The sequence below is a fragment of the Centruroides vittatus genome, unplaced genomic scaffold, assembly GCF_030686945.1.
Source record: "Centruroides vittatus isolate TY-2023 unplaced genomic scaffold, ASM3068694v2 contig_878, whole genome shotgun sequence".
NCBI classification, from domain to species: domain Eukaryota; kingdom Metazoa; phylum Arthropoda; class Arachnida; order Scorpiones; family Buthidae; genus Centruroides; species Centruroides vittatus.
Genome location: NW_027122570.1, coordinates 445565 through 462897, shown reverse-complemented (window position 1 = coordinate 462897; position 17333 = coordinate 445565). Strand labels below are relative to the sequence as shown.

Below are 17333 nucleotides of genomic sequence, written 5' to 3'. Positions count from 1 at the left end.
TACATGACAAGCTTAGCTGGTCGCCCCATATCCGTGTGCAGTTGGGGAAGGCTGAGAAACTGCTACACATGTTTAATAGAATTGCGACCCTGCGTTGGGGACTTGCTTCTAAGACTTTAGATGTTATTTACGAGGGTGCTGTACTACCGTATCTGGGATATGCTGTAGGCGTTTGGGGGGATGCTCTCAAGTACCAAAAGAATAGGGATATGCTTTTAAAGTTTCAACGGCGTATTTGTATTAAAATAATTAAGGGTTATAGGACTATTTCAAGAGAAACTGCTTTACTTTTAGCTAACAAATTACCATTGGATCTTCTGCTTAGAGAGCATTATGATTATTTTAACATTAAGAGGGAAGGTACATTGCACCTTAATAATTATTGTGTTCAGTATGCTATCCAGGCTGGTGTGGAGCAGCTTCCTCACCCTGCATATTCACATGAAGATGCATTGATCGATTATGCTGACCACCACCTGCTTAAGATATTCACTGATGGGTCGAAGTCCGAGTGCGGCACGGGGGCAGCTGTGGCTTTCCTGTCAGGCATGCAAGTTTTGCATTGTTTAGACTTTAAGTTACATCAGGATTGTTCCATTGTTCAGGCTGAAATTTTAGCTGTCTGGCATGCTTTAAATTACATAATTAAAAACAAGCTGAACCAGGTGTTACTTTGCATTGATTCGCAGACTGCATTGGCTTGTTTAAAAAAGCCTAAGATATCCACCAAGCTTAGTTTAGACATCTACAACTTATTCAAAAAGTGCGTCGCCTTGTACAACACTAAGGCCTCTTGGATTAAGGCACACTCTGCTTGCCCTGGGAATGACTTGGCTGACCTCCTGGCTACTAGTGCACATTTAAATAGTAATATAGACTATTCTATTCTTCCTTTAGGGCATGCTAAGCATATTCTACGGCAGAGTTCAATTAAGCTCTGGGACTCCAGATGGCAGGCAGACACAAATGGTGCCGTTACGCATAGCTTCTTTCCTACTGTCAGTCACAGGATTAAAATTAATTGGGAACATCATGACCATTTCACTACGACTTTATTAACGCAGCATGGTAAACTAAATAGCTATCTTTACAGATTCAAGATCATAAATAACCCAAATTGTAACTGTGGTTGCCATGTTCCGGACACTATTGAGCATATCTTGTATGACTGTAGCCTTTTTGATATCTGTCGAAGAAAATTGATCACCTTCCTTTACGACCGGTTGCAGGTCTGGCCGGCTCCTCTCCACGCTTTAGTAGAGGACACTGAGGGTTTTAACTTACTAAAAGATTGCTTTATTCAGTGTGCTAGTCATTACGGTCCCCAATAAAACTCTTTCTGCTGGCTGCGGCTTACTGTCACTGTTCCTGGCTGGGCTATTTAGTGCTTCTACTGGGTCTATCTTGGTATTATATGTTTTTGTATAGTTGTTTTATTTAGATGTATGTACTTGTTTCTAGTTTTTGTGTGTGTTTTTGTGGGTGTCGTATGCTCTGTTCCAACTCTAATATTGGAATAGGGTATGTCGCTTCACCTGCTGTCCCTTCTTTGTGGCATCATATTATTCTCTTGTGCCAACTATGCCTAGGCTTCCCTGGGCCTCTTAGTGCTCTCTGAGCGGAAAGAGGTCTTTTCTGCAAAATAAAAAAAAAAAAAAAAAAAAAAAAAAAAGTTATACAAAGTTTCCTTCGTCATTTATTGGTTACGCTATCCATTACCGAGCCAAAACATTTGGAAATTATCTCGTTTTTAAAAATCTGTAATATTTTTCTTCCTTCGTATATAGCTGCATGTTTCAGATCCGCGCAACATCAAAGAACTGTATGAAGGAGGAGAAAAACTGGAGGGTAAAGGGGCTGGAAGAAGAATTATGCATTGTTTAAACATAAATAATGAGTAATTTTTTTTAATTTTATAAAAAATAAATATTGTAATGTTGTAAAATGTTATTCGAAACGCAAAATGTTAATAATTTGAATTATTTTATTCAAGTTTCCAGTTTTACAGTTTCATCAATAGATTCATTCTTACGATACTAGCATTCGAAATATGTTGAAATTAATATATTGAAAAGATAGAATTATTTTAATATGTAATAACTTCCATTCCGTGTGGAAGTATGGTTTTAATATTAAGTAGGCAATAAATCATGTTAGGCGTGTATAGTGTTATTCGACGAGTAGAATTTTATGCCCGAATGATACGACGACAAGAATACTGTCACAACAAATCAATTGTTATTTCAAATATATGCGATATCAGAATTTTTTTTATTGCTCTTTACAATTGCGTATGTTGTCAGTGTTACCAGTAAAAATTAGAAATTTTTTCAAATAAATCTGATGAATCAGAATGTACAGGCATCTTCTGTGAAAATAGTCTGTTTAGTATCACGTAACAAATTTTTAATTTAAAAATCTATGTTACCTGATACTACATAGAACATTTTGAATAAATAATAGAAGTATTTATTTATAATAGCAATGAAAAGTCTACTTTTCCATCAGAAAAGTTCTTATTTAGTTCTTTTAGTTTTCTATTCTAAAAATATTGGATTCCAATTTATGATGAGATTTGAATTCTAGTTAAGCGCCATTTATAATGGATACGAAAGATATTTTTGATAAATATTGTTTATTTTATATTGATTAATCATTCTGTTCGAAATATGAATAATATTAAGATTAGCACCAAAGCTGAACGGATGATTAATGTAGAAATAGGAAACCATAGTCACAGAAAGAAAAAGAAGAAAATATTTTAAAATGGTATTTGTGACAAACTCATTTTAATAAAGATTTCAATTGGAAAGAATTGATTTTGTTTTCCAGTACTGTTTCTTATGACATATTGCAATCGTACTCAATTTATCACATAATTTTCTTAAACAATAAGCTAAATTCTTAATACGTTAATTATTTTAAAACCCTGTTATCTAGAAGAATCGCAAAATTTTTAATCTTTCAAATGATTCTGTTTATAATAAGATGAAAGAATTTTTGAAACGAATTTTATAACAGTTTCTGTTATAGGAAAATTGTGAAACAATGTATCAAAGTAAAATTACAAAGTTTAATAAGCTTAAGATATTATTTCATGAAAATGTGTCCGAATCGCCGAGTGGGTGAAACTCCTGAATACTGGTAGTTGGTCGTGGGCTCGTGTCTCACCAACAAGCTGATCATTTGCAATTTTCTGGGTTTTATTTACGTGTCTATCAGTTAAATAAGGGCCGGTTTCCTGTAGAAAGTCTTCTCGGGGTTCTCCATACAAAGATCTTGGCAGGTAACTATGGCGTATTCCGTCAGCATATTTTAAACCTTAACCATTTTGGGAAAATTAGAGTGATTCTAATGTTAAAATCTATAAATGAGAGGTATCATTTTGTCTATTTTTGAATCAAGAATAATCAGATACAAATGTATGAGCTATCTTCAAAACTTTATTTAACAGATAAATTAAAATGAGAGCTTTTAGAAAAGTTGATTAGCCTACGGGGAGTCTCCGACTTACGATATGAGTCCCGGAACGGAACTCCGTCGTAAGTCAAACATAAAAAATAATGGCGATAATAGAATCCTGTTTGCAAAGTCACGCACGAGTATATATGTATATTGCAATCATCTACTATAGCTAAATGCTGTAATACAATATAGGAACGCTGTGTAGGTGTATTGCACTCCAAACCATCTTTTAAAATTTTAACTAATTACTTACGATATTTTATTTGCAAAAATTCACGGACAGACCCAGAGAGTCGACCAAGTTCAAAAGAATCAAGAATTAAACCGAGGGAGTATTGCAATATTTATGTGCAATTTGTTTTATTTTTATTGTTAATTTTTAATTTAATTTATTATTATTCAGTTTATTCTTATTATGAAATTGAAGAACGAAAATTCCAGACTGAGCTGCAGAAAATTAGTTTCGTTTTCTCATTTGGAGCGTCGACAATGCATAGTTATAGTTAAACAAGCATAAACCTACTACTTATTGTTATACGGAGGTTGTTCATGGCATATTATAGTATTACCTATTACACTTAACATGTAATTATTATGCCATTAGCGATTGTGACCGTTTTTTTGCACTCGAAAATAATAATTTTTTTTCGAGTCGTCGTAAATACCGATGTTCGTAAATTCGAGGTTTACAGTAAATTTAAACCGAAAGCTTCAAATGACATTCCACGATTTGTATGGGTTTATGTTAGAATTTCCGGTAATCAAATATTTTATCCTGAAGATCATGTGAATGATGATGCTTTACAGTTGCGAGGGATAACGACATCTTAAATTAATTTCTAAAAGAGATATTCAATTCCAAATTGCTTAGAATGCGATTTAATAGTAACAACAAAAATTTATTTGGCACATTCATCAAGCCAATTTCTTCCGAGTACAGTTATATGTGTTTTCTTATTAATTTCTTAACAAAATAGAGCATTCCATTTGTGTAGGCCTACTAGTACATCTTATATCAAAAAAAGCTTTGAAAGATAGTAAAATCCTGTTACTTCTTAGTAAATTATTAACCTACAAATATTATCCAAAAGGAAGCTTCAAGCAGTGCAGAGTTATTCTTTAAGCAGACACTTCCCGAATGGTGACACAAATTTCTCATGTGGCAACTAGCAATGTAGGCCTATAGAGATGAAATTTTAGAGTAACATATGAGGCTTTATATGAGATATGTAGTATAAGAAAGGATATTACTGTATTTTGACGACGCTTTTTTTTATCGATTTGACGATCGTATTTGTCCTTATCGAAATGGTCTGGTTAAAGAAATTCGTAAGCCGAATAAGAATGGCCAACTCCACCTTTTATCTGAATCCTATTAAATGCGCCTAACATGTTTGGGGAGATTTGTCGATGCCTTCAATTTTTAAGGAGTTTCATCTTAAAAGTATTTTAATGGCAATAATAGACGCTTCCGAAATCCGTTGCGTTCGAACCTGAATCTCTCGTGGGACGAGAAATTCAGTCTTCCGTTCGATTCAGTCTGACCGGAATTGGCAACAATATCCTGAAAGAGATTTTAATCAGTCTCGTAAATAAAAATCGTCTGAAAATCTGTGCACTGTGAAAGTAGTTGGATCACAACATCTTTTTTCTCTCCCTTAACCAATATGATTGGCCATTAGTTTTACCCGTAGAAGTGTCTGGTCCGTCTCTAAAAGATAAAACAAGTCATTTAACTCATTCTAAAGTAAAATAATGCTTCAGGAAATACATTGAATGTACATTGAAATAACAAGTTGTTTATGTGACTGTTGGAGTGATTACATTTACGACAGATTTATTCCTTTTATGAAATAGTTCAAATTTTTGATTAAAAATTATTTAAATAATTTTTTATAGTCATTCTTAATGAACAGATTCAAAAAAATATTCTATTTATAATATATTTTATTTTTCTAATTTAAATAACAACAATTTTTTTAATCATTTCTAATCTGTAGAAATTAACAAGTAAATGAATACAGTACGTGCAGAATAATTTATAACTGTATTAGGTTAGAAAATCATGGTTCTAAATCGAATTAATTAAAGGATACTTAAACTCAGGAGAATATTTTAATCAGGATGATGTTAGTTTCTTTGAAATGTATACAAAAATGCAGTAGGCTTTATTACTATTATTATTATTTAATCTAGAGTCGTATTTTCCGAATGAGACGTTACGATTTTTATGAATTTCTGATCGTAAGTTATTGTTTTCAGTTGAATTGTTGATTTCATTATTTTTGTTCTGTTTGTTGGACTGAAAGTTCAACGAAAAACAACGAAACCGACTGAAAAATGAAACCAAAGAATTTATAAACATTATATTTTAAGGAATGAAAATAAATTTGTTTAACATAAAATTATTATTAACGACAAATTATATGATATACGGGAATAAAGTAATTTAATTATTTTATTCCTTTATTTTAAAAAATTATTATGTACAAGCATGTTTATTACGCTTTATTTTAATTTAATTAATTTCATGTTTTCTGGCTTAAAATATTCCATCCAATTCATTACCTTGTTTTTTAAATGTAATTACTTTTGAAATATTTTTGTTAAAGCTTAAATAAGTAAAGAAATTTCGCTAAATTGCATAGACTATCCAAATATACCGTAAATTTGACCGTTGTCAATAATAAATTTAAAAATTTGACATAATTAAAAAGGTTAATAATTACAATTCTATGTGCATTGGTGAAGATGAAGATGATTAATGAAGTATACAAAATTATGATTGCAATTATTTATTTTTGAAAAATATTTTGTTTTTAGTTTTAAAATTCTTCAATTTCTTCGTCTGAAGTTTCGTCTGGATTTTCTACTTCAATTTCACCTTGACAAGTATGAATTACCTTCCCGAGTAAACCCTGAAATTCATATAAAACTTATTTAAAATAATTTAAATGTATATTTACAAGCAAAAAATAAGGCTTGTAAATTTTTCCCGGATATTTTACTATAGATACAGGAAAAATTTAATTCGTTAAACGCTAAAAATTTCACTACATCGAAATTTTTTTAATTTGTGAATTTTTTTCACGCTTTAGCATTTGCCGAAAATGACGTGAATAATGACGCTTGGCCTTTTGCGAATCGCAAGTGTGGAAGTGCTAAGTGTGATAGTGTGAGGTGCAAGGCGTACTTCCACCAGAAAAAGGGAAATTTGTGGCACGCTATGTATAGGTCTTTCTGCCTTAAGTATTGAATGAAGAAATCCCTTCTAGGCTGATTCGTTCTCACTTCTAAAGCACTGTACTGCCTATTCATTTAGGCAGAAAAAAAGTCATTAATAAGCTTGAGAAGTTGAAAATTTAGTTGAGAAGGATATTTTTCAAAATTACAGTAATTTCTTCACAAAATGATTTCAGATCTGTAATAAAAATTTCTTAGATTTGTTCCGAATTAAAATGCAATAAAATGCACTTTTTCTTCTTTTATAGCTTCAAAACTATTGAGGGGGGGGGGAATAATAGAAAAAATTGCAAAGAAAAATTTTCTGTATGTAAATCCTGAACGATCAATCTGTATTTCTTTTATACCATACGATATATAAATCCAGGTGTGCCGACCCTGCTGTCAATCGGGACTAAGGCCAAAGAGGAAGAAGATATTATATAAATTTTACTGATACAGATGAGTGACAAGATTATTGTTCTTTAGCAAATTATAAGAAGAGTTTAAGAAATTTTCTTTATTTCGGCTGATTTAAATCGTATTTATCATTTTAAAAATTTCAGAAGCACAAATGTTTAAAACTTAAATAGGAATTAGAAAAGGTTTACACAGTGCATTACACTACTATGATCAATTTTTCAAGTTGAAAGGAAGAGGAAAAAACGATGCCACATTCCATTATTATAAAAAATGTGCCGAGGGTATATTTAGTGAAGAATAAATCACAAGGAAACGTATAAAGTGTTGCTGAATGGAAGAAAGTTGTAAAGAACCTTTTCCAAGATAGTAGAGATGACAATATATATTATGTAACAATGGTTTTATTTGAGCCTTGAACTATTCACCGAAATTTTGAAGTTGTCAACTTTTACAAATGTATTATTACTTCTGCTATTATTATAATTAATACCAATATAACATGAGTTACAATCTTGCAATAATTTACCATTATTTTTGCAACAATTTTTATTGGTTCGACTTCTCTCTACTTAGGAATGCAACTAAAACTAATAATACATTAGTGTTAATATTTACATCAAATATAGATATTACCCGTGTTAATGTAAAATTATTGAATATTTACTTACGTTGTTTCTTTGAATTATATTCAATGCATGTTTTTAACTGTTTGTATAATTGATTGTGACAGTTTCCTCAAAAATTTCAATATTATTGCTTAATAAGCAGTAACATTGGAATTTTAACATTGGAGGAGAACAAAATTAATGGATAATAATAATTATCCATTAATTTTGTTCTCCTCCCAGACACCATTGCGTAAGAAGAAGGAATAATCCTCTTCCTCTCAGATATTGTTCTCTGATTGATTCATTCTATAAAAAAATTCCTTTTTTTTTTTAAAGCATGTTATGCTTTCATAAAACCAGAGTGTCAGAATACAAACCTTTCAGAAATGAAGTTTCTCTGTTTTAAAGTTCCTATTGCAAAAAGAATTTCGAAAAATTTTTAAATTTGTTTACGTCCCACAAACTTTAAATGAAATCGTTTTAAACAAATTTCAGTTGCAATGAAAGTCTAACGAAAATATTCAAAATTGCGTTTCCATTATATACAGTACTATATAATGGAATCAAAGCATAACGGTATCCATTGCATCTGACTAAACGTTTCTGAATTGATCTTAAGGTTTTCTTTCTGTTTTTTTGTCCCTTGCATAAAATTTTCTCATTTTCTTCTTTACAAACATATAAAATTCAAAAACCTTTCAGAAGTTTAGGAGAAAATGAGTTTAATGATATTTCTTACGTTTGGAAAATTTTTAGATTGTAGAAATAATCTATTTAAACAATTTTTTATATTGTGGAGTATAAATAAAAGTTTTCTAAAACATCGCAAATAGTCCAATTTATGTAATTATGTTAATTTATACAACATACATCTATTGTCTAATGAAAACATATTCTTCATCACAATATAAAATTCTACACAAGTGATGACGAACCTTTTTCCGAGGTGGGTCAAAATTTATTAACTCCAAATCGTGGGTCAGATATATAATTTGAGTAATTATAAAATAACAAAAAGATGCTTACAAATTTTACTTTAATTTTTTAATCTTTATCAGAAAAATAACAATAAATGCTATATAAGTGTAAAGATAATATTAATAATGATATGACTATAACGGAAACAAATATTTCGTTTAATGGGAAATATCAATAATTCTATATCATAATATAATAAAAATAACTGAGATGTCAGGGAATAACTATTGCCACGAGTTTCCCTAAAGGTATAACATTATTTTTATTTATTTTACATTTTATTGAAATATTATTTTCTTTATAAAAAGACGGATTATATATTCTAAAAATATAAATTTTGGAACACTAAATCTGCTTTTGACCTCGAAAATTCTGTTTTGTGCCCATAACATCCTCGTGTTTCCTTGTGTTTAAATTTTTTGATAATTAATATGCAGAGCGATTCAAAAAGAACTTTACAACTTTGAAAGCATAGAATTTTAATAAGAAGACACAGAATCACTTGAGGCGTTAAATTTTTAATAGCAGAACACATCAAGTTTATCTCGCATAGTTCAGTAATTGCATTGAATTGAGGAAGACGGAATAGTATTATTTTCATTGAGGAATCGACATTTCATATTAGTAGTAAAGTGAATAACAACTGCAAGATTTGGGATTTCAAAAATCCACAAGAAACTGTGTAATATGTTTGTGACAGTCCAAAAGTGAATGTATTTTGTGCTTATACAAACATGGCTCTGTTTTCCATCAGGGAACCGAACATGGTATCGTGTATCTGGATGTAGCTTACTGGAAAATGCTCTCATTTCACAGTTAAACGGAGATGGCACAGAAGGACGTGTGCAAACCAGAAAGACAGAACGGCGCAGCACCGCACTAACATACTAATTCGGAATAAACGTTTTCCAGTCCCAAGTGGGTTAATTGGTCCCAGGCGAGCAAGACCGATACCATGGCAATCTCGGTCCTCAAATTTGACACCTCTAAATTTTTGCTTTTGGAATTTCATTAAAGATATGGAGTTTATTCCATCTTTGCTTGCAAATTTTACAGAGCTCAAAATTTTCATTACCGTCACATCACCGTTATTACATCCACTTTCGTAACGGAAGTAATAAGGGAAATGCTGTTAAAGTTTCTCAAGAAATTTAACTCAGGTGGGATGTCTGCCGTATCACCAATGACTACATAAAAACCAAAATGACTGTTCGAGATAAAACTTGATGTGTTTTGCTGTAAATTAATGTCTCGTAGATTGTGTCTGCTGATTAACATTCTATAAGCTTTTAAACTTGTAGTCTTTTCTCAACCAACCTGTAAATCAGATATGCATGTTACAACTTAGTTAGTGACACATTATCGTAGACTTTTTTCTTTAGACTTTCTTCATGATACTTATTTAATGAAAAGTTTGCTTAAATTTGTTTAATTTAATAAATAAACAAATTGAAGCAAAATTTAATTATTAAATTAAGCAAATTCAGGCGTCGTGATGGTTATTGCATTATTATTGTGTAAATAGACTGATTTTCATAAATTAAAGAACAAGTGGAAAGATCGTGATAATTACAGCATCGATGTAAGGAATGCAAATGACTCGCGCTCGCATAGGTTTATGCAAATACGCAAGGGCATAAAACCTGCTGTTTTCCAGTGAATCTATTCATGCACTGTAATGAAAGAAAGCATTTTGAGATTGGCATTTTGTTAAAACGACTTAGATATAATTTGCTAGTGAAATTACGTTACAGAGCTACAAGCAGACTCGAAACCGGGCATTCAGACAGACTTACAAGACGGCTGAACGTAAGTCATTCTGTAGTTCGGATGTGGAACCAGTCCGAACTACGGGATTATCTTCTCGAAGATAACGCCAAGGCAGGCTAGGGTAACGACGTCAGAAGACTGTTATTTGTGGCTGTCAGCCCACCAGTGGCTAAGCGGTTCAGTTCCCTGAACACTGGTAGTTCGATCGTGGGTTTGCGCACGCCAGGACGGGCTGGCCACGTGGATTTTCCGGGTTTTCTTCAGGTCTCTAACGCCTAAATAGGGAGCAGTTACCCTTAAAAAGACCTCCCGGAAGGTATTTTGCGAGTAATTTCGTATGGTCAAGCAAAAACGCTTCGGCCGGCTCTTCGGAAGATAAGCGATTACGCAATGACCTCCATATTAACTCCGATACTAGATAGATGGATAGATTGTGGCTATCTATATGGCCAAACTCCGACTCATTTGAGATCTGTCATTACTGCAAGTACAGTAAGAACAATATCATAATCTGTGGTACGCAAAGACTACTTAGAGGAGGGCGTACGCTAGGCGACCAAACCTCTCTAAGGAACCCTAACCTTCTGCCACAGGAGGTTAGGGATCTTTAGAGAGGTTTGGATTAGATGTCATTTCTCTCATATCCATAAAAGAGACATGTAAGGTGGATGTAATGTGTTTGTACGGGGGACTTATCTTTAGTGAGTGGGCAGTAATGTGCTTGAACGTGTACTGATCTTTAACTTATGTGCTGCACATAGAAACTCTACAGTCAAAAGGTGCAGAAATGGTATCCCACAGCCAAAACTGGTGACACATTTATGCTGCAACAGACGTATCTAGGACGCTCTTGGTAGGCGCTTTGATGCACTTCATCCTCCTCAAACCTCGCACGGGCTTCAAAATTCTTTGCGTGAACAACGGACGTTGCTGCTTATGCATCTCATCGACGCCATAACTAGCAGCATAAAATATCGCTGTCGAACTGATCACATTCTTTATTGAAGTCATTATTTTTATTTAATTTTGATATCTGTAATATCTGTACAGTGGAACCTCGGTATACGTCTGCTTTAGAATACGTCCAATTCGGAATACGTCCTGTTTGGACGAAACAAATTTTGCTCGGTATACGACTTAATTCAATTATACTCGCCATCTATGAACAAGTAGCACTATCGGTGTACTAGACCAGACTAGACGTTCGCGGTCCCACGGTTTATAACTTTGTTAAATTTCTTCTGATTTTAATTTGTAAGTAAAATTTTATCATTTTTTGTTAATCATGAATTGCAAAAAGGCAACGGAAAACTAAAAAAATGACTAGAATCACAATGGAACCGAAAAAAGAGATTGTTGACAAATATGAAGGTGGCATGGGTGTTCGAGATTTAACTGTTGCATACCGTATTCCGAGAGCGACGATATGGACAATCGGGAAAAATGAAGACATTATTAAATCTGCTAACGTTGCGAAAGGGGTTTAATCAATTTCTAAACAGATTATTAGTATTAAGGAGAGTTTGATTTGATTTTCATTTAATGATTTAAATAATATAATACAATATACTGTAATAACTTTAAAAATCTATAATAAAATTTATTTTTTTATTAATGTGCTCAAACAGTGTTTAAAATATTTTACAACCCTATTAATATATCATATCAAGAGGGGTTTTTTTTACATGAGAACGGATTAATCATTTTTACATTACTTCTTATGGGAAAGGTTGGTTTGGTATACGTCCTATTCGGTATAAGGTCCTACATCGAGGTTCCACTGTACTTATTTTTTTTTAATATTTGTACAGCTAATACGAAAGGTAAACGCTTTGTATTAATTATTCTACATTCATATATTCTATATCAGTATACTAGGATATCCCGTGACTTTGTCGTATCGCGATAGAGTTGAAGCGATCCCTGCACCTGTTAGGCACAGAAGAGGCGATTCTTGTACAGTACCTGACGGACGCGGACATGTGAACTCTGCACCTGCCGCCACAAAAAAGGCTATCCCCGTATCTACAGGCCAATGGAGACATGATCCTTGCCCTGGCCAGGTACGGATAGACGATCCAAGAACAAAGCAATCGATGGCAATTGCTTTGTTCTTGTGTTTTGTTCGTTTTTCGCGCCTATTTTCCGTTAGGCTCACGTAATACTGTTTTTATTTTTGACCCCTAGGCCTAAATTCTGTTAGGTGCGCTCGTTACATCAGAGCATGGGAATTGTCACTAATACCTTTGTATATCGAAAACGAACTCATGGACTCCAACTCATTTTTACTTTCCTGGCTCTGTTGTACATAACAGAGGGAAAGTATGGCGATCGGTCAAAAAAATGACCCTTCCCGAGATTTTTACATTTTAGGACTTAGGGAATCTTGAAACGTCAAGAAATGCAAAAATATTCTGTTTTTTTTTTCCTGTATATATGGATGTTAGTGTGTGTGAGGGGCACGATTTTTTAAAATCTCTTTAAAGCTTAATTATTCATGTACTTTCGAAAATTTCTGAAATTTTGTAGCAAGGTTTGTGTATTAGAAAGATTCATGCTATTAAATTTTAGTGGTTTAAGGTCGACAGGATGGGGTGATAAAGGTGGTCGTGTGTCTTATCTCGAGTAGGGTCGGACTTAATGACGATTTTACGTTATTAGCATTTACAGTTTTTTCTATAAAACATCCCTATCCTTAAAATTAAGCCTTTTGCCATTTTATAACAATTAAAAATGTAAACAATTTGTTTTAATGGAATATCGCAACAGATAGCGCCACCAGAATTTTAAATGTTGCCGGGAAAGTTAAACGATTCGTTGCTGGATTTTTTTAATTTAAATGGACCCACATTACATTTCTGGATTCTTCGTCTCAATTAATGGAAAATGGCAAAGTTTTATCAAAATCGGCCCATTAAATTTTGAGAACGAACTCGATTCTATAAGCCCATACAAGACGTGCTAGCGACTGTGAAACAACCTTGTATCTCGGAAGCGATGTTATGGACCCCCCCCATTTTTTATTGCATTTTTGAATTCCGCATCGCAATTAATGGAAAATGGCAAAGTTTTATCAAAATCTATCGAAAGGATTTTGGGAACGAACACAATACTGTAAGCCTCATAGAAGAAGCTCCGCTTCAACTAATGTACAATCTATTAGTTTCGTAACTCCTGTATAGGTATCCTTTGCTTGCTTAACGCCGGATTTGATTAACGCGCGTAATTAATTGCGGCAATCCCTTTACATAGGCTACGCGGCAGAAGTTTTAATTAACGCGGCTTTACCAGCTGTCTTTACTTAACGTAGATACCGTATTTGATTAATGCGATTTTGATATAAGCGGTAGCATTGAGGGATGATTAATTAACCCCGCGTTAATCAAGGGATACCTGTATATATTTAAGCGAAGAATGATAATAAACCAATATAACGATTAAATTTAGAAGCTATATAAATAAAATATCCCGTTTTTATGCTGTTTCAAAATAGATTAATCCATTAAACTTAAGTCCTTGTCCTGTCCGCCGTTCGTATTTTATTGCTCAGAGTTAGACCGTAGCATAAATATATTTTTAGGTCACAATCTGCGATTAATTTGTAATACAGTTAATTCGATATTTTTAACGGAAAAATTAATTATTCTGATGAATTTTGAGGCGTATAACAAAAATGTTTACTAAAGTCTTACTGTGTATTTTATTTGAAGTACAATAAATCATAAAAACGAGGATTTTATATTATATGATCATCCTGTTAAAATTTAAAATATTTCAAAGATATTTTTTAGAAATGTGACAAATTTAACGCATTCTGTATGAATTACAGTTGTCGTGAATAATGGATAAATTCTATAGAAATTCATAGTAAAAAGTTTATATGCTTGAAAATTCTATTTAAATTATCATATCTAAATATAAGTTGAAATTAATAGATTTTGAGTTAAAAGCCTATTTAAAAGTTCTCGGAAAGTTCAGTGTTTTATTAATAAAAAAATAAGAAAATATTAATTTTTACGTCAGACTATATTTAAAAGAATTTTTAATTATTAAAACAAGATTTTAGTCAAAAAATCAAAATTAAAGAATAACATTTTATCCTAATTTTATTACTTTCATTATAAAAATATTTAAAAAATAAAAACTTTTTAATAATGAAAAATTAAATCTAATTAAATTAATTTTCTAACATTCTAAATTCACAAGAATCATTTTAAATAACAGTCTTTTTGTTTTGCCTTCTTAATTTGATGTGAAATTTCTGAAATTTTTTAATTTACGAATTAAGCTGTTAATTTCCCTATTAAAAATTAATTCTTTTAAATATTATGAATAATAATAATAATAATTTAAGAATATTGTTATTAAAAATAAATGATAACAGGTTATTACTTATCAGGATTCTTTAATATTTTATCATAAAAATTATTTTAAAACATCAGGATTTAAATGCCTTAATCAATTTATTTTATACAATGTATTATTACTATTATTATCATATAAAACTGTACCTCATTTTTCTTTTTGCAATCTAAACCTTCGACACACGGACATCTGCCTACGTAAATGTCTTTATGAAATGGTTTAGTTAAACCTAATCCATTGCATTTTTTCCCTGAAATTTCATATATAATAAGAACAATATTATATTTTAATTCGATTAATTTCCAGCATAAACACGTTTTATTATTGAAAAATGAAACCTTATTAAATTAACTTTATAATTGCATATTTTAATGAAAAGATTACTGACCTGCAACACCTCTTTTGCGACAAACGTTTACAATATTTCCAATTTTCAAACAACACTCATCTTGTGCGCAATCTATTTGCTTAAAGCATGGCTTCGGAAGTGCCTGTAAAAGTAATACAATTTAATATAATTTCAACTATATATATTAGATTTATGTTTTTTTTTTCTTATATATTTTCAACCTCTGAAATTACGATGACCAAAGAAACTAATAAAATGTATCTAATCATTTTAATGCAATTTCAACCCCTAAAATTTTTTGTCACTTCTGTGAAGATGTTGGAAGTAGTTTTTAAATTTATATCGATCACTTTATGTACTGAAGTTCGTGAGAATGAGCAATTGTTCAAACGATAAGTTATCATTTTTTCGATAAAGTGACACGAATACCTTATTAATTTTTAATACAGAGAATAAGTATTAAGGACTAAGGCAAAACACGTTAATTAATCTAAAGTATAATGTAGCTTATTAGAATTTTTCGAATATTTTAATATTTATTTTTATTCGGTTCATATGAATAAAAGTTGTAAATTAAATTTTCACGAAAACATGACTAATTACTATATGTTTTAAAGACCATCAATGCGGAATATGGACTTTGTAAATTAAGCATATTCGAATTTTATTTATAAGTGAAATTGCCTTTTATCGAGCGAAGAACCATGTCCGAAGAATGTGTTTAATTTTAAAATTCAGTTTAAATATGTTTATCGAGTAATTTAATACAATGTTTGTAAGAGTTGAAGTTAGGATGTTTGTTATGATAGAAAGACATTTCCCTGAAGCCATTCCACTAAGTGAAGAGAACGACAATCCTACAAAATGTGTGGAGTATGTTGTAAGAAGAAAGGTCGTATTTTCGGAATTTAGAATGATACTGTATTTATACTGCTTTGTTCCCTCCTTCAGCAGTATAAATACTTACGTTTATATTAACTTCAAATTAAAAATCGCAATTTATATAAACTTATCTTTCATTGGCATAATTTTATTAATTAAAATTTCAGTTATTCGTATTTTAAGGACCTAAGAATTGTTTTTGAATTCCTAAAATTTGGTTACTTATTGACGTATTTGAAATCAGTTATGCGCACTTTGACTTAAATTCTGTAAAAAAATTTTGATAATAATATATATTACTTTTTAAGCTGTTTTTAGATTGCTTTACAAATAAATACTGCTTTAAACAAGCGGATTTTATTGTTATTAAAAGTTTACTTTTTGAAAGAATCATCTTATTTCAACGTTTTAATGATGATCTGTAGCTTTTATGTGTATCTTACAATTAATTACAAATCATTAATTTTATTTTGAATTTTAAAATACGATTTTTATGGCTAATAATATTAAAACATATTTTGAATTAAAAGCAATGTTATTCGTTTTTTTTTCTCAGATAAAGTAATTGTAACAATATAAAAATTGTATATTTTGTTTCCGAAATTTATTTGTGATTGCATAGCATCACAAATAGACATTCATTATATAACAGATCTATTTGTTTACAAGAATATACGAGAATAATAATAATAATAATAATAGGACTTCACAAAACACACCAAAACGAAGGATATACACATTAGGCGAGGCATTCTTCAGAGAGATTGATTAAGTCCACTTTAGAAGGCTACACTCTTGTTCTGTCTGATCTTAAATCCACCGTTCGATAGGTTAAACAATACAAAATACGAATACAACATCAAACACAACAAAACACAATACATATATCTCATCTCGTGTATATAGACAACATAAAACTCTGCGCATCCACATAAGCACATTCAGTCAGTCAGTCAATATCATTTATTATGTACAAAATCAGTACATGCTCCGATTCCGCATTGCACTGCCGGGGATGAAAACAAGATACAGTTAAATTACAAGTTGTTTACAAATACAGGTAATTACAGAAATATTTAAGATGCTAATTTGGGATGATAAACGGGAGTAGATACAATATGAGAAGTAGAAACAAATGTTAGTACAGTTAATTTACAGCTTGTTTGCAAATATTTGGGTGATTACAGAATTATCTAAAATAATAAAATTCTTGGATGATATACGAATAGATGAAAAATAATGATACAAGTGTTAATACATAATAATATAAC

General features: G+C 31.3%; 3 protein-coding genes across 5 annotated transcripts in view; 1 reads left to right on the top strand and 2 right to left on the bottom strand.

Moving 5' to 3' along the window:
• LOC136983196 (coiled-coil domain-containing protein 112-like) overlaps positions 1–17333 on the bottom strand; it is a 372297-nt gene that overhangs the window by 148915 nt on the left and 206049 nt on the right. The window lies entirely within an intron of this gene.
• LOC136983193 (thrombospondin type-1 domain-containing protein 4-like) overlaps positions 1–17333 on the top strand; it is a 141458-nt gene that overhangs the window by 114413 nt on the left and 9712 nt on the right. The window lies entirely within an intron of this gene.
• LOC136983199 (toxin CSTX-20-like) lies at positions 6245–15517 on the bottom strand. The gene is made up of 4 exons (XM_067279886.1): positions 15402–15517; positions 15220–15322; positions 14978–15081; positions 6245–6383 (listed from the first exon to the last, which is right to left on the bottom strand). The coding sequence occupies exons 1-4, from the start codon at positions 15447–15449 to the stop codon at positions 6291–6293; spliced, it is 348 nt and encodes a 115-aa protein (XP_067135987.1). The 5' UTR covers positions 15450–15517; the 3' UTR covers positions 6245–6290.

Excerpts from the sequence above, each read along its gene's own strand:
- LOC136983199 (XM_067279886.1), bottom strand. The coding sequence starts at position 15,449 with ATGATTAGATACATTTTATTAGTTTCTTTGGTCATCGTAATTTCAGAG. Across the intron at positions 15,323-15,401 it reads TGGTCATCGTAATTTCAGAG|GCACTTCCGAAGCCATGCTT; the intron begins GTTGAAAATATA and ends TTACTTTTACAG. Across the intron at positions 6,384-14,977 it reads ATTGCAAAAAGAAAAATGAG|GGTTTACTCGGGAAGGTAAT; the intron begins GTACAGTTTTAT and ends TATGAATTTCAG.